The 25,342-nt window shown below is 35.9% G+C and overlaps 2 protein-coding genes across 5 annotated transcripts; one reads left to right on the top strand and one right to left on the bottom strand.

Annotated features, from left to right (window-relative positions):
- Positions 1-1,007: 1,007 nt before the first annotated feature.
- Positions 1,008-20,556, bottom strand: LOC128228360 (uncharacterized). 4 transcript variants are annotated; one of them, XM_052939641.1, is made up of 20 exons: positions 20,446-20,556; positions 20,051-20,231; positions 19,184-19,361; positions 18,744-18,849; positions 18,138-18,295; positions 17,360-17,459; positions 16,875-17,044; positions 16,348-16,562; positions 16,089-16,237; positions 12,317-12,343; positions 11,820-11,861; positions 8,842-8,985; positions 7,487-7,586; positions 7,082-7,198; positions 6,657-6,807; positions 6,055-6,292; positions 4,233-4,414; positions 3,706-3,947; positions 2,411-2,504; positions 1,008-1,779 (listed from the first exon to the last, which is right to left on the bottom strand). In XM_052939641.1, exons 2-20 carry the CDS (start codon positions 20,185-20,187, stop codon positions 1,612-1,614), a joined length of 2,718 nt encoding a protein of 905 aa, XP_052795601.1. In that variant the 5' UTR covers positions 20,188-20,231; positions 20,446-20,556; the 3' UTR covers positions 1,008-1,611. The 4 variants fall into 4 exon arrangements, with proteins under 4 accessions (XP_052795601.1, XP_052795603.1, XP_052795602.1 ...); XM_052939643.1 differs by lacking the exon at positions 11,820-11,861; XM_052939642.1 differs by lacking the exon at positions 12,317-12,343.
- On the top strand, positions 20,517-23,414 carry LOC128228361 (complex III assembly factor LYRM7-like). The gene is made up of 5 exons (XM_052939645.1): positions 20,517-20,605; positions 21,067-21,139; positions 22,275-22,345; positions 22,753-22,837; positions 23,100-23,414. The coding sequence occupies exons 1-5, from the start codon at positions 20,585-20,587 to the stop codon at positions 23,210-23,212; spliced, it is 363 nt and encodes a 120-aa protein (XP_052795605.1). The 5' UTR covers positions 20,517-20,584; the 3' UTR covers positions 23,213-23,414.
- Positions 23,415-25,342: the final 1,928 nt, after the last annotated feature.

Genomic DNA, 25,342 nt, shown 5'->3' with positions numbered 1-25,342 from the left:
TGTTTACCAGACCGAGATGCAGTACCATATATGTTTACCAGACTGAGATGCAGTATCATTCATGTTTACCAGACTGAGATGCAGTACCATTCATGTTTACCAGACTGAGATGCAGTACCATTCATGTTTACCAGACTAAGATGCAGTACCATTCATGTTTACCAGACTGAGATGCAGTAACATTCATGTTTACCAGACTGAGATGCAGTACCATATATGTTTACCAGACCGAGATGCAGTACCATTAATGTTTATCCGACTGAAATGCAGTACCATTCATGTTTACCAGACTGAGATGCAGTACCATTCATGTTCACCAGACTGAGATGCAGTACCATATATGTTTACCAGGCCGAGATGCAGTACCATTCATGTTTACCAGACCGAAATGCAGTACCATTCATATTTACCTGACTGAAATGCAGTACCATTCATGTTTACCAGACTGAAATGCAGTACCATTCACGTTTACCAGACCGAGATGCAGTACCATTCATGTTTACCAGACTGAGATGCAGTACCATTCATGTTTACCAGACTGAGATGCAGTACCATTCATGTTTACCTGACTGAAATGCAGTACCATTCATGTTTACCAGACTGAGATGCAGTACCATTCATGTTTACCAGACTGAGATGCAGTACCATTCATGTTTACCAGACTGAGATGCAGTTTCGCTCAAACTTAACAAGATTGAGGTGCAGTCATCCATGTTTACCATACAGTGGTTCAATCCTAATTATGTTTTACTAAGATGAAGTTCCATTCATTTTCAATTTAGACTTGAGGTGAATCCCACTCATATTTTTCAGACTAAAGTGCAATTCGCTTTTACCAGGCTTTGGTGATTGATTGGACAGGTTTACTGAAACATTGTTAAAAGATCACTTTGTGAAAGCCAAGTAGAGATATGTTAATACTGATGTACCATATCTAATATATGAATACAGGTAACTAATCAATGCTTAGTGTAAACTGTGTTAATGAAAAATACAACAAAAATAGCTTATGAAGTAACAGTTTAATGATATAGCTTAAAAAACAAAACCCGGCATTTATAACATACTGAAAAATTGTAAACAAAATAATAAGGCACACATCTGATAAAAAGGGACAAATTGTATAAACAATAGAATAACATATCACAGAAAAATGCTAATGACATCTTTGAAATAACTCAGACTATCTTTAATACAGGTTTGGTTCACATCGTTCCATAACAACTACTAGTACTCAGCAGAGGGTGGGCTCTTTAAAAAAACATGCTGTTGTATGTCTACATGTACTATTCAAAAATTTGATTAGGTTTCCTTCTCAATACCAAATCAATCACAAACACCATTAACTTATAAACTTCTGCAATGTTTCTTCAGCAAATAAGCAAAATCAACATTATTAATTCTGTCCGCCTACAACATTGTATCAAGGAATTTTCCAATTTAATTTTTCGTTCTTTATATTATCTTTTACGTATGTTTATACATTTCCCCCCAACAGCAGTGATTGTAAATTGAAGATGAACTTCTTATTTCTACTGTCATAAAAAAATAATCCAATCAATTATTAGATCCAATAACAATCTCCCCTTCTTCCTGTGTACAACAGTCTATTCACTGCCGGGCCTCATTGCCCTGTTTTTTCAGCGTGTTGGCAAATTTATCTAGTCGTTTCTGTTCTATCCCGGCCTCAAACTCTTCCGCTGCAGCCTGATTTTCCCGAAGTGCCTTCTGTCGATCCTTCTCTTCATTATCTAACTCTGCTTGTAGGTCCTTTCGCCACTGTAACATGTAATTGGTTCTTACAATAAATGTTACAGGTCCTTACAATAAATGTTACAAGTTTCTTACAATAAATGTTACAGGTCCTTACAATAAATGTTACAGGTCCTTACAATAAATGTTACAGGTTCTTACAATAAATGTTACAGGTTCGTTCTTAAAATAAATGTAACAGGTCCTTACAATAAATGTTACAGGTTCTTACAATAAATGTTACAGGTTCTTAAATAAATGTTACAGGTTCTTACAATTAATGTTACAGGTCCTTACAATAAATGTTACAAGTTTCTTACAATAAATGTTACAGGTTCGTTCTAACAATAAATGTTACAGGTCCTTACAATAAATGTTTCAGGTCCTTACAATAAATGTTACAGGTCCTTACAATAAATGTTACAGGTCCTTACAATTAATGTTACAGGTTCTTACAATAAATATCACGATTTGAAATTTCACAAAGTAATGAGTAACAGTTTCTTATACCGTCAATTATTTTAAGAAATACCTTTAATAATTTTTCCTCATCTTTTTAAAATGTTATAATCAAATTACAGCAAAACATGTTCAATGTATTATGCATTGGTCAACAGCTGTCATGAAATCTACAATGCAGGAATATAAGATTGTGAACCTGGTCCTCGACTATCCTGCGGAGGTCAAAACTGGTGCGGGTGCTGAATGACACTGGAGGCTCATACAGGGCAGAGGCCAGCATTATCTCCTCCCTAGAATTGAAATGGGGAGATAAAAGTAAATTAATAGTAACAACTGTTGATAATGCCATATCAATAAATGTATATATCTGAATTTTCTTGGTTTTTAAAACAAGTCCGTGCTAAGCAGCCAAATCTATGTTTTGTAAAATAAATACAGCCATTTCCATGTTTATAATAGTTCCAACTTCCATATACTATCCAATGACAAAGCACAAACAAGTGAAAGACCTTCACCTTGTCTATTGCCATGAATCCTAGGAAATGCAATCATAGGCAAACATTTTATTATATACAGTAAAATTGCCATCGCTCAAGGACGCCAGGGACAAGTCAAAACCTCAAGAATCGATGTTTCGAATGACCCGAATTTCAATTTTCCAGTCTGTTATGAAATATCTTTCAGTGTATTATAAGTATGAATTCGTCAAACCGACTGTTTACTAAGACACTGATTATGTGTTGTGTTGTGGAAATCGCTCATATGTTCAAAGGCTGTCGTAAACTAAATGTAAAATGCAAAAGAAATAACAATAAATGAATAAATAGAAATGTTTTTTTTAACAAAAAGCACATTTTCGTAACAAGCAACATTTAAATGACAGTACATATTATGGCATTAGTCAGATTTAAGTTTCGCAAAATGATTGTTGATTGGCGCATCTTGTCAGTTTCAAAGTGACAAGAAGGAATTATTTTCAGAGATTCCGATATGGTAGTGTTTTATTCATATTTTTATTACTCATTTACATTTTTCACAATTAACTTCTGGTCATTAACTTCTCATAATTATCATCTGAAATGCCCATATCAACTAATATTGGTCATGTGTTAACAGTGATAAATGGTTTTTCACACATTATCAAATTGCCTTTCAACTGTCATTGCAATTTTTACAACTTGCGAATTGTTTGCTATATTGGAACAAGCATTCGGGAAAAAGTGTGAAATTATGACCTCGAAGAAGCGATAAGGTTTTGTGCATAATTTGTGTACTTGGGACCGACTATATTGCTCGACTCCTTGGCATAATTAGGTTTCAATGCAGCGTAGTTATATTTTGTATGAAACTAGAAGGAAAATTGTTTGGGACCAAGCTCCGACCTCGAGGGAACGCCGGTTCTTGAATGACCGCTTGTTCGAACGACCACAGTTTTACTGTAACAAGTTTGTTTAAACTTGATAACCCAACAAAAGGAATAATGTCACTTACTTAAGGGAAGTCCTGGCAGGCTTGTGTTTCTCCCGAGGCTGAACAACAGACTCCTGTGAGGTTGTAGTAGCCTTAACTGGGGATGGGGTCATCTCCTTCCTCCTTGGTGGGGAGTAGGGGTCAACTGGGGGAGGGAGAGGGGGTAGGTAGATGGTGGCTAGGCCGTCCGCAACCTTGGAGCCTAGGGTGTATTGTGTGACTGTCAGACGCTTGTTAAGATAACTTTCCAAATCTGTGTGAACCTGTATAGGCAAAGACAACATATTGATTGAATATATGACTTTAAATGATTATTTGATCGATTATCAGTGCAATCACATCAAGATTATGAACTAAAATAGTCCCTTTCAGTTTTATGTCAAGAATATCAAATCATTGAGAAAACGAAAGCCCTTAAAAGATCACATCTTGGTTCATGAGGCTCATCTTATTTTGAAACTAATCACTGAAGGTTCTCCTGTTGGCAACACTGTATGTTAGAATATAGAAGTTTTTTGTATACCACAAAAAAGAAGCAAATATTTCACCTGTCCGACTTTTAACGCCTCCAGAACTCGCTCATCTTTCTCCTGTGAGTGGGCCCTTAGCAGCATGTTCCAGGCAGCGTTACGAATACCCTCACGATTCTTGTCGTTGGCGAGACAGCGGCAGATCTTTACAATTGCTTGAACAGCACCATAACGAATACGCCAACTCCAGTCATTTGGACCTGTTTTAAATTAAGACTTGTTTTAACAGAAGTGATGAACCCCTAGTCTCCTACTCAACATATTTTGTTAGTGCATATTTTCTCAGTATAATATTCCAATGTAAGAATGACTTACTCAGTCATATTTCAAACAGTAGATAAAGTTGCAGTCATAAACAATCCATGAGCAGAGGAATCAAATGTTGTACCTGTTATTAAGTGTTAACTCACTTTACACATAAAATGTGAAATTTTATATGTCTGATAAACTTAACTAAAAAAACAACATGTAAGGTACCTTAGTACAAACACGCTTGTCATTTCATTGAGCCATTGGTTATAATGTTAAATCTTGATGCCTGTAATAATGTTAAATCTTGATGCCTGTAATAATGTTAAATCTTGATGCCTGATGACTATGTAGTTTTGGGATCATTTGAAAGGGTCTTGCATATTGATTACTTATATGTAAAATACCGTATTTTCTCGACTATAAGGCGATCCGCTTATAAGAAGACCCCCTAACTTTGCCCATGAAATCTGTCACTTTTTGTTTCGACTCGTTCAGACGGGGTCAATTTTTAATCAAATCTAAATCTTTTTATTCCTCCAAATGTGTGAAAATGTTCAAGGTCAACAGACAATTATCGACTTTCTCGGTAAATTTGTTGTTTTGCTTGAAGAAAATGGCGGGCAACTGTGAGCTCTCTATTTGGAGGTAGGTTAATAATTAGTACATGGTCACGCGTTTTTAAAGGTTTGAGGACAGGACGTTAAGTATCGAAATTGAAATAATTTTGGTTAACCCAATTAAAATCAAAAGATTGACCGTTATGTTGCGATCAATGAACCGTAATTAACACTATGAAAATAAATGGCTTCAATAACAAAACTGCGAAAAGCCTAGGCAATGCATGAATAGGTGTTTGTTTAGCAATAGACAATGTTGTCCCTTGATTTGCGACAATCACAACGGATTTAGATTTGGATTGTCATTTGTATGCATAATCAAATTGGCAGTTAGGTACCTACATCATATTAAGTTTCCAATTTACTGTTCTGATATATCTGTCAAACTAATTAAACTGAGACACGCCCCATGAGAAAAAATCCAGATCAAAAGGTACACTGTGTGACGTCAGAGCACGCGCGGTGAAGAGATTTCGTGTTGTTTACTTAATCGCCCCATACTTGCATCAGCAGACGATATACCGGTTAGTCGAATACCCTATGTAAAATATTATTGATTTTGACTTGAATCTTTTTTTAATATTTTATCGACTCGCTTATAAGACTAAAAACCGGGACCCAATTTCCCTGTCGAGAAAATACGGTAAATGACCGAAAAAGCATTAAAGGTAATGTTATGGCAGTTTGTATTTTTGTTCTTTGTAAAAAAAAATCAAAAGTGAAATGACTGACTTTTCAATCTTTTAAGGTCAAAATAGTGTGTTAATCGGCATTATATTTAGATTTTCTACATCTACGCATTAAACTCTTTTGAATAATACCAAAATAACATGGGGTCACTAGCCATCAAAATTTCCATTAGTGTATGTTGGTTTCCGCAAAGCATTGACATGGCAGTCTACAAACATAAGCTTTGGAAATTTTCAGAGTAAAGGATAAAATCACACCCCAAACTTGTTTGATTGCCATACCTCCATCCTTAGTCTCAGTCATCGCCCTAAAGAACGCCAGGTCCAGCAGCCCTGCACTGTGTAAAGGCACAACTGTGTAGCCCCGCTTGAATGGGTCTGCGATATCCCTGTTCATCCCCATCAGTGCCATCTTCTGGATCTCTGCACTGCTGCCATGGAGACAGATATCGCCAAGGATGTCCGTGTATGTGATCGCAACTTCCCAGTGCCAGCCATTTATACCTGGCATCTCAGGGTTCTGAAGCACAGGTAATAAACTTTGAAAATATTTTTTTAAACTATTATTTTTTTGTATTTCTTCATGAATTTGTGTCAAATTTATTATTTCACATTTGAAGAAAAATACTTCTCCTAACATATCGAAACAGTTAAGTAAATGTTCCATTACTGCATCATACTGAATTACAACACTTAAACATAACGTATTTCTGGGTCATTTCCTGCTATACCATTTCAATGAATAGCTGTAAAAACAAGAGGCTCATGAGGGCCTATGCTCGACTGGCATGGCTCTTGTGTTCATTTTCAATACAGAGCATGTATGTATGGGCAATTTGCTAATAAACCATTTCAACGAACAGGGAATCACACAAAACACTCACCACAGTGTTAGTGTAAGTCTGTACGGTGCTGGCTTCGGAAGCTCGACCACTGGGTAGTGTGGTTCCTGCCTCAGCCTGGTAACCCGTTCCTGGGGGAAACATGCTCTCTCCTGTTCCTGCTGTAGTGCGGGATCCCTGCGTGACAGCTCGACTGTAGGAAGACAATAGGGTATTAGTGATATATGCATTAATTCATTAATGTTTTGTATTTTTAGTCAGAACGCTGGTGAACACTTAAATTCATGGAAACACAGTACTGTAAATCATGGCAAGCATCACGCTTATTAAGAAATTCAGCCTATACTGGTATATTCCTGTATACAATCCGCTTTTCTCTGTTTTATGTTTAATGTCTGATGCACACTTGAATATAACACATGAGTGTATTTAAGCATATCACAATGATAATCTGAAAAATCGCCAACCCAGGTGTGGATTTAGGTGTAAGTCGCCTGAGTGGTTCAGACTTCTCCATCTCCTTGTGAGCCTCGAATGAAACCTCACGCTTCTGTAGGTAACCTGGCTCCTCTCCTGCTTTTTCCCTGAAACACAATCATACATACAAAAATAAGGGTAATTTGTGAGATACACAGTGAAAATCACTGCATACAAACAAATATCAAGACATGAACAAATGTAAAAATAACATCCAAAGTCATTAAGGGACATAATTATATGCGAAATTTAGAAAAAAAAATTCAATATACAGACGACTCGCTTGACATGCATCAAAGGGATGACATTACTTTGACTATTATCATTGGAAAAACCGTTAAAGATAGGTATTGAAGTTTGATTCAAAGGTTGCATACATAGCATTGAACTCTTACTTCTTGTCTGGAGACAGAGAGAAAGGAGGCGAAGAATCTGGATCATTTGTCTTCATTGAAGATGTTATCTCACTTGAACCACGCTTGGTTTTACTGGAGCCTGCAAAAACATCAAATTTGTTTTGGTTTAACATAATCTCATTTTAGGGAATGACTTACAAGTGTGATAAGCAAGTCTTCTCTAGGTTCAAATATTGTCCTGTAATCCAGATTTAAGTTAAGGTGCTGTAATACAAAAATTCAGTGGGGTAACTTAGCAAATGTGGCTTTTGCAATAAATATGCACAGCTGATCAAAGACCATAAACAAGTTAAAGCATTGTTTAATCTTATCATTGTTGTCAAAAGAAATCCAATGCCCATACAGTGTTCTGCCAAGGACGCGCCCTTGCAAAATACCTGTAGATGGGCCGATTGGCGCGCCCGTTTTTCGAAATGCCGTTTTGATTTAATCGAATTTTCGAAGAGCCGTTTTGACTTAATCAATTTCTTTTTGCAGAAGTTTTACAGCACAGCGTTTATTCGATAAAACAACGATTTTCATTGGTCCGTTTACGTTTAACTATCCAAGCGCGAGGGGTAGTGTATTTTTTTTTACTAAATTGTAAATTATTGTGGTTTCTTCTGCAGAAACATTATAAAGATACATTCCCAAACCTACTGACCCTTGCTGAACTAGCCCTGTCTGCACCAGTACACACAGCAGACTGTGAAAGGGGTTCACATTAGTGCCCAAAACTTTGTAAAAACCTCACAGAGGAATAGGCTATCACCAGAGGTTGTGGATGACCTGCTTGTCATAAAAATATAGAGGGGGGAGATATATAAACAAATTTAATTTCAATGAGGCCTTGGTGCATTGGAGGAATGCAAAACAGAGGAAAATGTTCCTGGGATGGAAGGGTTATAAAACATAACAACACATTAACATGTGAAACTGTTTATTAACATATAACATTGTGTCTCATTTGTGGTTCTGTCCAATATTTGAGAATACTGATGTCATGTGGATGTTACACCATGTATATAATGGGTAAATAAAACACTTTCATTTACAAGTTTTCATTTTTCCCCTGGCAAAGGTCATGGCCATTCACTTTTGAAAATGGCCCCTAATTTTCATGACTGCTGGGCCATTCGGCCCCATCTTTTTCAATCCTTGGCAGAACACTGCCCATATATATATTTTTTTAAATTATGCTCAAACAAAGTAAAATAAGCTAATAACATCATAGACATCAAAGGGAGGTAACCTTGGGATATTTGGATAATAAGAGTTATGATCATTCTTCAAATAGGTACAAACACATAGACATCTATGGACTAACAACATCCCAATCACCCTCATTTACTGACCCGAGTTCCGGTATCTGTCTGAGTCACCCTCCTCGCTGCGTTCATAGATGTCACTGAGTGTCGGTTTGCTGCTTGCTACGCTCACACGAGACTGGCTCTCCGGTCGCTCCTGACTCGATTCTGAACTCTCCATACTGTAACTTTCTGTGAAAATACATGTACAAGAATTGTTAGGAAGGTTATTATGCAATATTCATTTTTTTCAGCATGTATGTTTTGGAATCTAAATAAAAGCTTTGTCTTTCGTTTGAAATTTTTGAGAAAAAAACCCAAAAATACTTATTACATTTGTACTTGTTCTGAGAATTCAGAATTTAAAAGTTGTTTTTATACTTTCTGTTTGTTTTTTATTCATTATCTTAAATAATGTGTATATTCAGAATTTGTATCTGTTTTCAAGTGAGTGTTAGGACAAGCGGATTCAAAGTGCTGCATTGTCAGAAAATAGCTCAACATGCTAATGTTTATTGTTAATATATATCTGACTCTAAATAAAGATTATTGTACATGTATCTTGCAAGAATGTCCACTACTTACATAGTTATCTTATCATGTTATGTATATGTATGGTACATTAAGTCAAGTAAAGTGTTAGTTTAAATAGGTGGTAGGCATACTGCACAATTATTCAAAAGAGTACTATGTATACAAGTATACATTGTTATGAGCTGCATGAAGCAGAAATAGGCCATATACACATTAGTGTTTGAAATTGTCAGTTCTTGGCTTCATGCTAAATACTGAACACTTTAAAAATAGGTACGGTTTACCTTCAAAACATAATGGACAAATAGGTACCATCCATACTATTTCCAATCATATGAATTCTGATAATAAACCCTATTTCTGCTTGTGGGGGTTCTTATGATACTACACATTATATACATGTAAAAACAGCAAAATGATGGACATTGTTTTCTAATGATTAAAACAGTACTAAGGTAGGCCATCCATCATTAGGATGCCACCATATGAACATCATGATTATTTCTATGTTTAGTTTACATTGTTCAACCATTACATTATTTTTGCATGGAATATTTTTGAATAACACGATAAAGACGCTACTATGTTATGATATATTATAGGAAGCTAATGAAACAAAACTTTCATATGATTATTTAGCAATTTTATTAATTTGTTTCTACATAACATAGTGCCTACCAAATATAAAACAAGAGCCGTCGTAAGACAGCGCGCTCGACTACGCCGCTTTGACTAAGAATACATTAACGATGTAATAATACCAAGTTTGGTCTCTTTATGTCAAACCAAACTAAAATTATTTGATACATATTAAGATGGCTTTGATGCTGCCCTCCCACCAGCCCACCCAAACAATGACGCAAGTCATTCAAATAACTTGATTTCCCATTATGAAAATGTGGTTAAGAATATACAAATATGCCTTTCAAAGGAAATTAAAAATAAAATAAAAAATAATAATAATAATTCAAGGGCCATAACTTGTATTTAGGCTTAAAATGGAGTTATGTTTCTTGTTGTAAGATGGTCGTAAATAATTTTGGATTTTATTAAGTGCATTTAATGAACGGTATAGAAGTTTTTTTTATTAAAATCCCAACTTGCTCTTAACTTTTACTTGCCTAAAACTTTAACCTAAGTCAATCAGGGGCCATAACTTGTATTAAGGATATGGAGTTATGTAACCTCATTGGGTGATGGTCCTGAACAATTGTGTGAAGTATTAAGTCAATTGAATGAAGGGTATAGAAGTTATTAAACAATATCCCAACCTGCCCTAAAACTTTAACCTAAGTTCCATAGTCAATCAGGGGCCATAATTTGTATAAAAGATAATATGGAGTTATCTAACCTCATTATGTGATGGCTCTGAACATCTGTGTGAAGTATTAAGTCAATTGAATGAATGGTATTGAAGTTTTAAGTGAAAATCCCAACTTGCCCTAAAACTTTAACCTGGCCTAAAACTTTAACCTAAGTCAATCAGGGGCCATAACTTGTATTTAGGATAATATGGAGTTATGTAACCTCATTTTGGGATGGTCCTGAACAACTGTGTGAAGTATTAAGTTAATTGAACAAAGGATATAGAAGTTATTAATAAATATTCCAACTTGCCCTAAAACTTTAACCCAAGTTCCATAGTCAATCAGGGGCCATAATCTGTGTAAAGAATAATATGGAGTTATCTAACCTCATCATGTGATGGCCCTGAACAACTGTGTGAAATATTAAGTCAATTGAATGTAGGATATTGGACTTATAAGTGAAAATCCCAACTTGCCCTAAAACTTTAACCGGACCCCGACGCCGGGGCGACTAGTATAGCCCACCTATTCTTCGAAAAGTCGAGCTAAAAAGCTCTCAGTGAATACTTAAATATTCAAACTTTACATTTTGTAACTTTAAAATGAAACTTTACCATGAGAAATGTGTTGTATTGTGATGGCTTACCTTAAGTTAAACAGAAGCCTGACACCATTGGATTTCACAAATTCACACACACACGCACATAAAGACAAACATGTAACATATATAGATTCACAATTCACAATTAATTTATTAGAACTTCTAAAAAGTAATCAAATTTTACGAAAATTTTATCCAACTTGACGAAGTTCAGATTTCTACATGTGTTTTATTTGCATGTAACACTGTCTTCACAGATCGGAAACAAAGTACCATTGGTAGACAGAACAGCCAAGTTATTTTTCTATCATGTTTGAGATGATTTCCTTTGTTTTCACCTATACATTATCTCCCATATCGGTATCAAGTAGGTGGAGCTTAACTGTTCATTAACTGAACAGGCGGATAGATTACAGTTACTTCACCCACTACCTTTGTGATCAAAATTATACACGAGAGCTCTGCTTCATATTAGCTCAGGTAGTGAGTGCTGTGACTATGACATAATAACTAGTTTTTAAACATTGTTAGTTCACTATCTATTTTCAATCTTGTTCTAGACTAGATGAAACTAAATTGCATACCAAATCTCAAAACTTTTTTATTCTGAGTCGGGTTTGGACTAACTGCAAAGTCACGCAGTGTATCATGAGAGTCACAGCAATTTGTTGAAATTGAACACTTAAATTGAGCTAAAGCTTTAAACTGCTGGTGTAAACACAAGAGTTTAATGTTCATATAAAAAAACAAACACATGACACCTCAAGTCAATAATCACTTACTGGTGATAGAAATTTTGATGTAAAGTGTTTGGAGCAATATAATGTTATTTGGATCATTATAATGTTAGCAAATTCATACTTAAATAATAAATAAATAAATAAAAAAGTGACAATATAATTATGAATGAATGACAGTCAGTAATACAAACACACAAATTGCATTCATGCTTATCAGTAATATGCTTTAAATTCACATTATAAGAAGAGCATGCAAAATCTGAAGCCATACAGTAAACTCCAACCATAAATTTTGGCCAAAAAATGCATCAACAAAAAACAGCTGTGCCATAGATACCTACCAGATGAGCTCTTCTTTAATTTTGTTTCTAAAATAAGAGGCGAGGTTGTGTATAATAAGACAATACTAAATCCACATTAAAAACAACTTAAACTAAGGCATACTTGCTTTCTGTAGGCAGCATGCTTCATTTTAAATGGTCCTTCTTTTAGACTCTTGTTTTGGTCATATTTGTAAAGTTTAAAATTTGCACTGCAATACTTTATAGTTAGCAAACATTGGTTTAATGAACAATTTACTAGACTATAAGTATGGCCTGATAAATTACCCCCAAAATACCCATATTAAACCTTCTCGAAATTAAAACAAGTAACTATATCCTTTAATCTTCATGCTTGAAAAATCCATTCAACATCAATATATGGGAAATGAACTAACTAAGCAAAATAATAAAAGTACCATCAAGTGATGGCAATAGGCTATATATAAAATAAACAAGAGCTGTCACAGAGACAGCGTGCTCGACTATTCCGCCGCTTTTCAATGTAAGGATTGAAAAGTTTTGGCGAAACATGCATGGATCACTGTTAGATTAGATTTCAATACAATACATGGTGTGTTGAGAAATTAACATAAATGTGGTTCCATGCAAAATTTTAACGAGAATTTCTAAGTCTAATAATAAAGGGCCATTATTTGCAAAATAGAGTTATCTTACTTGGTTATTCAATTAAGTTGGGTGGTTGAATACCATTGTATAAAGTCTCAATGCGATACATCAAATAGTTGCTGAGACATTATACTATAGGTGCTAACATGCAAGACCTTAACCAGAATTTCTAAGTCGCATAATAAAGGGGCAAAAATTATATATTATAAAAAAGAGTTATCTTACTTGATTAATTAGAAGGTTAAATAGATGGGAGCCTGTGTGTAATGTTTCAATGCAATACATGATGTATTCGCTGAGGTATTGACTTAAAAGTGGTTACATGCAAAACCTTAACCAGAATTTCTATGTTGAATAAAAAAGGGGCCATTATTTTAATTTAATGCAAACTGGAGTTATCTTACTTGGTTATTTAAGTAGATTGGATGGTTGAGTACCATTGTGTGCTTACATACAAAACCTTAACCAGAATTTCTAAGTCAAATAATAAAGACCCATAATTTGCATTATATTCCAAATAGTGTTATCTGGGAATACATATATCTAATGTTTCAATGCAATACATGATATATTTGCTGAGATATTGACTTAAATGTGGTTACATGCAAAACCTCAACCAGAATTTCTAAGTCGTATATTAAATGGCAATTATTTTGCATTAAGTGCAAACTAGAGTTATCTTACTTGGTTAATTAAGTAGGTTGGATGGTTGACTATCATTGTATAAAGTCTCAATGCAATACCTCAAGCAGTTGCTGAGATATTAACCTATGTGTGCTTACACGCAAAACCTTAACCAGAATTTCTAAGTCGAATAATAAAGGGCAATTATTTGCATTATATTCAAATAATTGTTATCTAACTTCATTAATCTAGTATGTAATATAGTTGGGAATACATATCCAAAGTTTCAATGCAATAACTGATGTATTTACTGAGATAATGACTTAACGGTGCTTACATGCAAAACCTTTACCAAGGTGTGACGCCAACGCCAACGCCGACGCCAGAGTGAGTAGTAAAGCTCTCCTTATTCTTCAAATAGTCGAGCTAAAATTGCTTGATAAAATATGAAAAGAGTCTACACAATATATGACAATCAGGCCTACTACCTGCAGTTACAACAAATGTCCAAATCGGCCAAAAATCAGTAAGCTAGGCACTAGTAAAAAGTTCATTTGACTTTAGTTTTGACTCTACATAGCAGGTTTTGTAACTTTGTTCAACATGAATAGCAATTTAAGGTTAAAATTATGGCTTATATAACCTAAAGCCTAATTTAAACTAGAGATTGCTTTTTTGAAAAAGCGCATGTCTCCCCCATTGTGTGGTCGTAGGTGAGAAATAATCAATGATGGATCCCAAAATCAATAGGGGCCATCAACTAGTCATGACTAACTGGCATACCAAGTATGAAGTTCCTGGGTGTAAACGTTCTTGAGTTATTGAGCAGAAACCGGTTCTTCACCTCAAGGTCAGTGACCTTGACCTTTGACCAACTGATTGCAAAATCAACTAGACATCATGACCAACCTCACTTCAAAGTTTGGTGAACCTAGATCAAAGCATTCTCCTGATATTGCACGGAAATATTTTTTTACATTAGAGGTCACAGCGACGTTGACCTTTGACCTTGTGACCCCCCAAAATATAGGAGTTTTCTAAACCTCATGATCAACCTCCCTACCAAGTTTGGTGAACCTAGGTCAAACCATTCTCAAGATATTGAGCGGAAATGTTTTTTACATTGGGGGTCGCCGCGACCTTGACCTTTGACCTAGTGACCCCAAAAACAATAGGGATCTTCTACACCTCATGACCAACCTCCCTACCAAGTTTGGTGAACCTAGGTCAAACCGTTCTCAAGATTTTGAGCAGAAATGTTTTTTATATTGGGGGTCGCCGCGACCTTGACCTTTGACCTAGTGACCCCAAAAACAATAGGGATCCTCTACACCTCACGACCAACCTCCCTACCAAGTTTGGTGAACCTAGGTCAAACCATTCTCAAGATATTGAGCGGAAATGTTTTTTACATTGGGGGTCGCCGCGACCTTGACCTTTGACCTAGTGACCCCAAAAACAATAGGGATCCTCTACACCTCACGACCAACTTCCCTACCAAGTTTGGTGAACCTAGGTCAAACCATTCTCAAGATATTGAGCGGAAATGTTTTTTACATTGGGGGTCGCCGCGACCTTGACCTTTGACCTAGTGACCCCAAAAACAATAGGGATCCTCTACACCTCACGACCAACCTCCCTACCAAGTTTGGTGAACCTAGGTCAAACCATTCTCAAGATATTGAGCGGAAATGTTTTTTACATTGGGGGTCGCCGCGACCTTGACCTTTGACCTAGTGACCCCAAAAACAATAGGGATCTTCTACACCTCATGACCAACCTCCCTACCAAGTTTGGTGAACCTAGGTCAAACCATTGTCAAGATATTGAGCGGAAATGTTTTTTACATTGGGGGTCGCCGCGACCTTGACCTTTGACCTAGTGACCCCAAAAACAATAGGGATCTTCTACACCTCATGACCAACCTCCCTACCAAGTTTGGTGAACCTAGGTCAAACCGTTCTCAAGATTTTGAGCAGAAATGTTTTTTATATTGGGGGTCGCCGCGACCTTGACCTTTGACCTAGTGACCCCAAAAACAATAGGGATCCTCTACACCTCACGACCAACTTCCCTACCAAGTTTGGTGAACCTAGGTCAAACCATTCTCAAGATATTGAGCGGAAATGTTTTTTACATTGGGGGTCGCCGCGACCTTGACCTTTGACCTAGTGACCCCAAAAACAATAGGGATCCTCTAAACCTCACGACCAACCTCCCTACCAAGTTTGGTGAACCTAGGTCAAACCATTCTCAAGATATTGAGCGGAAATGTTTTTTACATTGGGGGTCGCCGCGACCTTGACCTTTGACCTAGTGACCCCAAAAACAATAGGGATCTTCTACACCTCATGACCAACCTCCCTACCAAGTTTGGTGATCCTAGGTCATGCGGTTTTCCAGTTATCGATCGGAAACGAAGTGTGACGTACGGACGGACTGACGGACTACCGGACTACCGGACTACCGGACTGACGGACAGGGCAAAAACAATATGTCTCCCCCAGAGAGGGGGAGACATAATGACTGTTCCACATACCTGAGCTCTCTGTGCGGCTAGTGGAAGGGGACGACTGTGCAGTTTCTTGGGGTCGGAACCCACACGCTAGACTGTGTAGGGCCCGCATTGCCATCAGACTGGACTTGGATGCCTCTGATAGAATCTGTAGTGCTACCATACTGTCCACCCTGTTGGAAGTTGAAATAGGAAGGTCTTTAAGAAGGTAATGGACTCTGAATGTTAAATAATGGCTGTGATAAACAATATTACGACTTACATATTATGTTACATTTCTTACCAAGACTCATTGACGAGTCCCATGCCACAATGACTAAGGGCCATGAGTGCTTCCTTAAGTCCACCACTGAGATGGTTTGTGCACCGCCATACATCAAGGGCATGCCATAAGGTAGGGCTAAGGTCGTGCACACTGCTACTGATTGCTACACTGTGAGAAGTGTGGGATGTGTGATCTTTTGACTGGAAGGTACGCCTGCCTGTGTCCGTACTTCTCTGAATCAGAAATTTGTAACACTCCAAATTATTTCTTGAACATGCTATAAAATGTATCTGAGAAATACCATATTTGTTTTTTTATATTGTACAGTACACAATATTTCATCTTTGAATAAAACAAAACACTTGTGAGTTACGGTACTGGGCAGACCTTTTAACCACATTATGTTCTACATGTTCAATATTCAAATATTGACATACGTTTTTTTACTCAAAGCACTGGGCTTGCTGAGTGCAGTGTTGGTGACTACATTATCCCCTACATGTTCAATATTGAAGTCTAAGCAACCTTTAAATATATCAACTCACAGCACTTGGTCTGCTAAGTGCAGACTTGGTGACCACATTATCCCCTTCTTTGACCTCTCCAGGCTCTAGCTGGGTGTCTGACATGATGATCTTACCAACCGTAATGATGAAACGCACGGACAACAGGGCGTTAGGGTACGGGCTGTATGCCTCTTGGCAGTCCTGAAGACCTAGATATAGGATACAATACTTTTGTTAAACCATGATTTGTCTTTTCAAACCCATGAAAGTTTTTATATCTTGTTGCAATTTCATTTCTTTACGGAGAAAGGTAAATTCAACTGAATAGACTATTTAAGAGACGGCTAGACTGCAAAAGGGAAATGCTTTGTTATCTTTTTTTCTTGAATATTGGAAAGAATACCAAATTATCCAAAAAAATAGTTCAGTGGGACTTGTTTGTTTAGCATTTTGGTACATATCACAACTATTTCACAGTAACTTAAAAATATCAATTGTAAATGAATAACTTTCAAATGCCATACCATCGAGGTATGTGAAGAGTCTGTTTTTGAATTCCTTCTGTCCTGCCAGCTGTCCAGCCATGTGGTGGTAAAATAGGCGGGAAAACACTAGCTGACCCATCTGTTACAAGTACCCCAAAAGTTTGTAAATGCATTCATATATTCATATTATAAAATAACATACATGTATTTTATTTTATGTTTTAGAACCAATCGCAAACACAGCAAATAGGCAATAATTGTGTTAGTAAATCAAGGTCAAATATGTTTCTAGGGTAGAAAGCAGTACAGTAATTGTAGTTTATCATAAGCGGAGATTTGAAGCCATCCCTTCTGAAAGAACCCCAAAAAATAATGAGCCACAATAGAGGCAGTCAACTTTAAGTGTTTCTTCTGACAAACTCCCAATTCTAAGACATATACATATTCCTAAATGTGAAAAAACAACAATTTATTTTATTTATTTATTCTATTTCATCAACACAAGGGACCCCTCAAATATTTTCTGAATGGAAGAGTACCTATGTTCATTCTTAAAGTAATACAGTTTCTAACATTCTATTAAAATCTAATGGTTTTTTTTGTTCATTTCTAACAAAACAAGGAATTTCCATTTTTTTATTTTTAGTCAAAATGATACATTCGTTCCAATCAGAAAGGCCCTGACCCCCCTCCCAAAATGGTGAAAAAAGAATACTCACTAAAAAACAATAAAACCCGGAAATGCTCCTTGGTCTATGCCAGGTGATATTTTTTCATTGAATAAAAACAGTATCATTAATTAAAAGACTTTAATCACCTTGAGGAGTTTAATTTCTCCCGTGCGCAGGTAAGGTTGGTGCACGGCGTCTGTTCTCAGCCAGTACAGCATGGTCTCAGCCAGGAAGAAAAGGGCCGGTACATGCTGTTTGTCCAGGGGGGACTGGTCCAGTGAGATTGTTAACACATCCAGGCATTCTGCAGAATAATTTTTGTTTCACATGAAAGCTTAGATTAGAGTAAGTGTGAAGTAGGTGCTCAAATATAGTAGGGTCGTTATCAATACCACAAAATGAAGGCATATTTTTTTCTAAACACAGGATATGAGGAGAATTATATTTCAGATTTTATTATAACTTCTGAAAAAAACAACACCGGAACCAACAAATACCCGGTACCAACAAGTATATAGTTTTGATTATTCTCTGATAGTTATTTGAAAAGCTCCTTCTGATTTGTTATGATTAAGTTTCAGGTCTGATTTTGTGACACTAATATAAATGCACTTGTTTATGAGGTCACAGAGGGGAATCAATATGTATTTTTTGCAAGTAGAGAACAAATAGGTGTCAAAGAACCTTCAAACTGCATTTGGTCAGAGAAGCTGAAAGTTATATAACTTCATTAAGAGAATACCCCACCTCACCTTCCTGTATTTTTCCTCTACACTGAGCTAGTTGGGCAAGGTCTGTCCAAGCCAAAGGCAAGTTTACATGTCTGCCAGCGCCACCAGCACGTAAACCAGCCCTCCTCTGTGAAATGGTTGAAAATTCAAACATATATTCTTCAATCAACAGTTAGTGACTTACATGTACTGATTGTGAAATTCAAATATTAATTAAATGTGTAATGTATTAGTGTTGTTATGTTTATTTAAATCAAATTCTGCGCTGTCAATATATCAACTCAAAGCACTAGGCATGCTGAGTGCAGTTTTGGTGACTATAGTATTTTCTTCTATGACCTTTCCAGGCTCAAGCTGGATGTCAGACTTTATGAATCATTTACTATGGATATGATTCATAGACTTAAAACAATGGCAAAACAGGAAAGCATTTATCATCGAAAAGGGATTATTATAATAACCTTTGCCCTTTCCAACATCTTCTGCGCTGTTTGTTCCAGCTGTTCTGCCTTTTCCAAGATCTTATTGACTTTTGGCTCATCCTGACCACCTGTGATCCTCGCTGACCGGACATTCTCATCAAACAACTTGGCATTGTTGTACTCCTGGACAAAGTCTTCAGATACTTCTAACGGATTCCTGCATTTACAGTTAGAAATAGTTAGTGCATGAAAATTAAGACAACTCAACTATAATAAATTTTTCCAATACCCCGTGATGATTACTTGTTTTGCCTGATCATAAGTAAAAATGCCACAAAAAGTGTAAACATGAATTAAGTATTGCTACACAATGAGGAATAAACAAAATGATTGAATAAAATTGTTTAACAGTCACAAAGCAACACATCATAAAAATACACATACAGGCATAATTCATAAGATGATACCATTAGCTTTTGGTCCTAACTATATTTTTGCTGAACAGTTCAACCTGCCATGTTGGGCAAGGTTCTTTCAAAATGTACTTGCCCAAAATATAATAAAGCCATACAGCTGAGTTTTTGTTTTCTTTATTTATTGTTGCTGCAGCCTTTTCTTTTCTGCCTTTGCAGGTTTGGCTTTTTGAAACAAAACGTGCATATGTATGTCATCAACTAGTCAAACACAAATGATTGTCTATGCATTTTTATGTATTTTTTTCATTTTATTTATATCCAACTATTTCTTTTGCTTGTCTGATCTTGCAGATAGAAGGATTTTTTCTTGTCTTGGGCTTTGAGCATAGGGGTTATTTGAAAGACTATAAATAATTAAAAAAACAGGAAATAAAAATAATTCTAAAGTGTTCTGTAATTCTTCAATGAATGTTTATTTGATGACACAAACCTTGTTGGTAGTTGTACTTTCTGGCTTTTCAAAGTCTGTATGTATGACTGTTTCAGAAGCCGCTCCTGCAGCTCTAGCCTTTGAGTATGCGAGATAATCCCAAATTTATGCACAATCGGTATCTTTGTGATCGGCATTTTCACAAAGAAATTGTGCTTCCCACAGAGGACTCACTACATATCTTGAAAAACACAAATATAAATGCTTTTGGTATTGGAAGTCAAACAGTACAAATCATGACTAAATTAAAACACTAAATAAATACGAACTGAATCAAGTACGAAACATGTTGATATGAAAAGGTGCTCTACACATTTGTGAGGAAAATAGTCACGGAAAACTTCAGTTAGTTATGATAACAGTACATTTACCATCTGCCGGAAGGTCTAACTTACCAAAATCAATATAAAATTATCAAAAGAAAAATATATTTTTCTCCCTACAAATTCATGTTTCCATAGATTTTGTAAACTACGCATGCGCACTACGGAAGAAAGGTGATTGACCGGTGTTTATGTAAACATCGCCAACGGCATGTCCTCCGCCAGATCAAGGGTATGTAAAATTTGTTTAAAAATATAACGAAATTTTGTAAACAAAAATGCATGTGCTGTCACATTTATAATTTAAGACCCGATTAAGCATAACCATATCGTCAAAGAAAGACTAAAACAATGAAATCAAATAGCAGTCAATCAAAGATACCAAATGACCAAATAAATGTTCAGATTTGGGTTACATACTACTAATAAACTTTGATTACACGTTGCTTTTCCGGCCATTGTCTAAATCACAGAACTATAAGATAAAAGGTCCATGTCTAATTGAATATTTGATTAAGTAATCATTTTGATTCGTTTTATATTTAAACTGTAGAGTATGCCTGCATCGTGCTTTGATGAGCTCCAACACGGACTAAGGTCTGGGGATCCACAGCAATTCCCTGTTGCTTATACGTACTTGTAATTATGCTTTCTTAAAAGTTACTTTATTTGTTTATTAAATAATCATTTCAGGTACTGTCCGTTTTTAAGCAGCTGCATAGAACAAGGAAAATCGTATTTGAAGATGACCATCGCGCATTAGCCGGTATATATGCCTGGTCAAACTCCACGAAGTGTTACTTAACGTACAGTACAGTAATCACTGCCACCATGCAAATCACATGACCATGGATAGACATCACGGCTTGAATAATTGAAATGTTATAAAACTATCCAAAAAAGAGGGATACTTTTTCCAGCTATACTCGCTCGTGGTGGCAGAGATCTAGGTTGCTTATCAGGAGCGATCACTGCGTAGGAGATTGATGCCCGCTACTCGTGTTATTCAGTTAAATGGATAAGAAAAACTATGTACTAATATTTCATACTTTTTCGTTGAAATATGGAGTTTTATTAGTGAGATAGCAACTGTGAAAATATCAATTAAATTTTTACTGCAAACTAATAATTCAAAATATAAACTTTAAGAACTTTTTTAAAATCCATTGTAGTTACTGTACTTCCCTATAAAACTAAACACAAAACCTTTGAATCAGATAAGGTTGCCAAAAATAATAATTTGATGTTCATAATAGGTTGCATATGTTTAGATACAGATGTATTAACACCTTACCGTTTATTAGAAAATGGTTATCCTGTTCTTCTTACGTTTTCTTGAACTTCGAAGCTGAATGTTCGAACATTTGCTTTCGTTTGTACTTTTTTTCGTGAATTATTATTATTGTGGCGGTACCTAACAATCCTTGATAAACATACCTAGTTTTTTATATATAGTATGTATGCACTGTGCTGCTTGTGGAGTTTTGTGCTGTTCTTCCATGTTTCTTGTTTTTGATTTTATGTTCTATGTCTTTGGCATTTACCCAGTGCCATTAAACCGGGTTTATGTTTAAACGTTTTGCTACTGAGCTTGTTTCTGTAGCTTTACGCATAAATATTATTGTAAGTGTTTCTGTAGAAAACATCTACTCGTATTTTATTGACAGATGTGTATTAAGATGTGTAGCACTTGATTAAATTTCACCTCTAACTAAAGTACATTGTAGAAAATTGAAATTCAGGTTCGATAGCTTGACATTAGACTTATGTTAACTTTTTTTTTCTATTCGGCTTTTTAAAAATTACTCTAATAATAAACAGGATAACATTAGTTTTCATCTCAGTATGTATACACTGTTTTTAACGTACTCTTTAAAATATTCGTAAATCTGAAATTTTAGTTATTCGTGAGAAGATTAATGAAGAGTTTAAGAAGCGTAAAGACATCGATAATGAGCAGGAAGTTACTCAGGTAAACTATCACTTTTTGCGTTCTACCCTGCAGTATGTTATTATTTATAAAATAAATAAAATAAACGGGTTGTCATGAACTGGCAATTCCAAAAAGAAAAAAAAAATGTTATTATTATCATTATTTTCATTGGATTCATTATTTTCTAACAAACGTATAAAGCAATTTAACATCAAAATACATGTATGAGTAATTGTTAAATTCCATTTGCGTCGGTCTCTTTTGGTGCGTTTCTGAAGTTATTTTCAAAGGGAAATTATTTATTAAACGAACTAACTTTGTCTTGACTTATTGTGCGCATCACGTGAGATACATGATTTTTCACATCTGGTAAGATATTCTTTTTCAAAACAAGCTACCATCCTGTACTGAATAGACTCCCTAAGGATCTTTTCTTTATGTTGCAGCTGATCACTTCGGCACATGACATTGAGAAGGAACTCAGAACGAGGCTGATGCAGGCACAATTAGACCCACAGACCGGAAATTTCCGTAAGCTTTTTCTAGAAAAACGGCTGTCTTCTTACTTGTATTTTCTGAAATATAAATAGTGCATTCTAGCATTGACCATCGTTAGTATTAAGATTGAACAGCGTAAAACGGCTGTCTTCTTACTTGTATTTTCTGAAATATAAATAGTGCATTCTAGCATTGACCATCGTTAGTATTAAGATTGAACAGCGTCTAACCGTCCATTATTTGAGCGCGTGATGGGTGTAATATCAACTTTTCTATCAAACCTGTTTCGTTTCAGGACTAAACATCACAAAAGACACAGAGATGAAAGACAGACCGGAACCAGGTACCCCGGTGGCGCCGAGGACACGTAGGAATCGGAAGTGCGAGGATGAGTCTAATCCCACATGATCACATTATGTAGAGACGTGGTTATCTGTAAAAGAAATAGGACGTTACAATAAAACTCCGTCAACTTTGTAGATATTCGCCTATGTTTTAAATTGCAATTATGCCCCTTATGTTGAGAAACTTCAAAGATACACTCGCCAACAGAAATTGTTTCTTGCCTATGTGTTCGTTACATTGAAAATGAAATATATTGTTTAAACGATGTGTTGCTTATATTGGTCACTTGTACATTTTATTTCTGACTCATGAAATACGCTTGTTTCTCAAATATGACATTTTATTTGGTTGTCATGTTATTAGATTTGAACTATAAACGTCGTCGTGTAAATGGATTTTGAAAAGTTAAAAAATAACAATACGAGCTTATGATATCCATATAAGCATAGAAACATATACAAGCGTAGGATACACATACGATACACATACGAGCATAGAATATCCATATGAGCTTAGGATACACATATGAGCATAGAATACCCATATGGGCATATGATAACCGTAGGGGCATTGAATACATATATAGTCATAGGATACACATATACGCATAGGACTAAACGTATGATCATAGGATACTCATATACGCATAGGATAAACATATGATCATTGGATACTCATATACGCATAGGATAAACGTATGATCATAGGATACACATATACGCATACGACTAAACGTATGATCATAGGATACACATATACGCATAGGATAAACGTATGATCATAGGATACACATATACGCATAGGACTAAACGTATGATCATAGGATACTCATATACGCATAGGACTAAACGTACGATCATAGGATACACATATACGCATAGGGCTAAACGTATGATCATAGGATACTCATATACGCATAGGATAAACGTATGATCATAGGATACTCATATACGCATAGGACTAAACGTATGATCATAGGATACACATATACGCATAGGACTAAACGTATGATCATATGATAAACGTATGATCATAGGATACACATATACGCATAGGACTAAACGTATGATCATAGGATACACATATACGCATAGGATAAACGTATGATCATAGGATACACATATACGCATAGGACTAAACGTATGATCATAAGATACTCATATACGCATAGGACTAAACGTATGATCATTGGATACTCATATACGCATAGGACTAAACGTATGATCATAGGGTACTCATATACGCATAGGACTAAACGTATGATCATAGGATACTCATATACGCATAGGACTAAACGTATGATCATAGGATACTCATATACGCATAGGATAAACTTATGATCATAGGATAATCATATACGCATAGGACTAAACGTATGATCATTGGATACACATATACGCATAGGACTAAACGTATGATCATAGGATACTCATATACGCATAGGATAAACGTATGATCATTGGATACTCATATACGCATAGGATAAACGTATGATCATAGGATACACATATACGCATAGGACTAAACGTATGATCATAGGATACTCATATACGCATAGGATAAACGTATGCGCATTGGATACAAGTACATGCATTGGAATAACGTATGTGTTAAGGATACACACATGTGCATTGGATAAACATTGTATGAGTATAGGATAAACACATGCGAATCGGATAAACGTATGTGCATCTGATAAATGTATCAGCATGGAATACACATGCGATCATAGGATACACGCATGAGCATAGAATACACGCATGAGCATGGCTTACACGAATGAGCATAGGATACCGATTTTGGCATAGGATACACGCATGCGCATTGGATAAGTGTATGAGCATATGATAAACGTTTGCGCATAGGATACCCGTATGAGCATAGGATAAACGTATGCGCATGGGATAAACGTATGAGCAAAGGATACACATGGGAGCATAGGATACACATACGCGCATTGAATAAACGTATGAGCATAGGATAAACGTTTGCGCATATGAACACGTGTAAGCATCGGATGCACACAGGAGCTTAGGATACACGCATAAGCATGGCATACACGTATGATCATAGGATACACATTTCGGCATAGGATACACGTATGCGCATATGATATCCATTTGAGCCTAAGATAAACGTATGAGCAATGTATACATCCATAATAATGGGGTAAATGTATGAAGTTTGGATACC

Source organism: Mya arenaria, chromosome 3 (genome assembly GCF_026914265.1).
Source record: "Mya arenaria isolate MELC-2E11 chromosome 3, ASM2691426v1".
NCBI lineage: Eukaryota > Metazoa > Mollusca > Bivalvia > Myida > Myidae > Mya > Mya arenaria.
The sequence above is the reverse complement of the archived record's forward strand: the minus strand, read 5'-3'. Positions and strand labels throughout refer to the sequence as shown.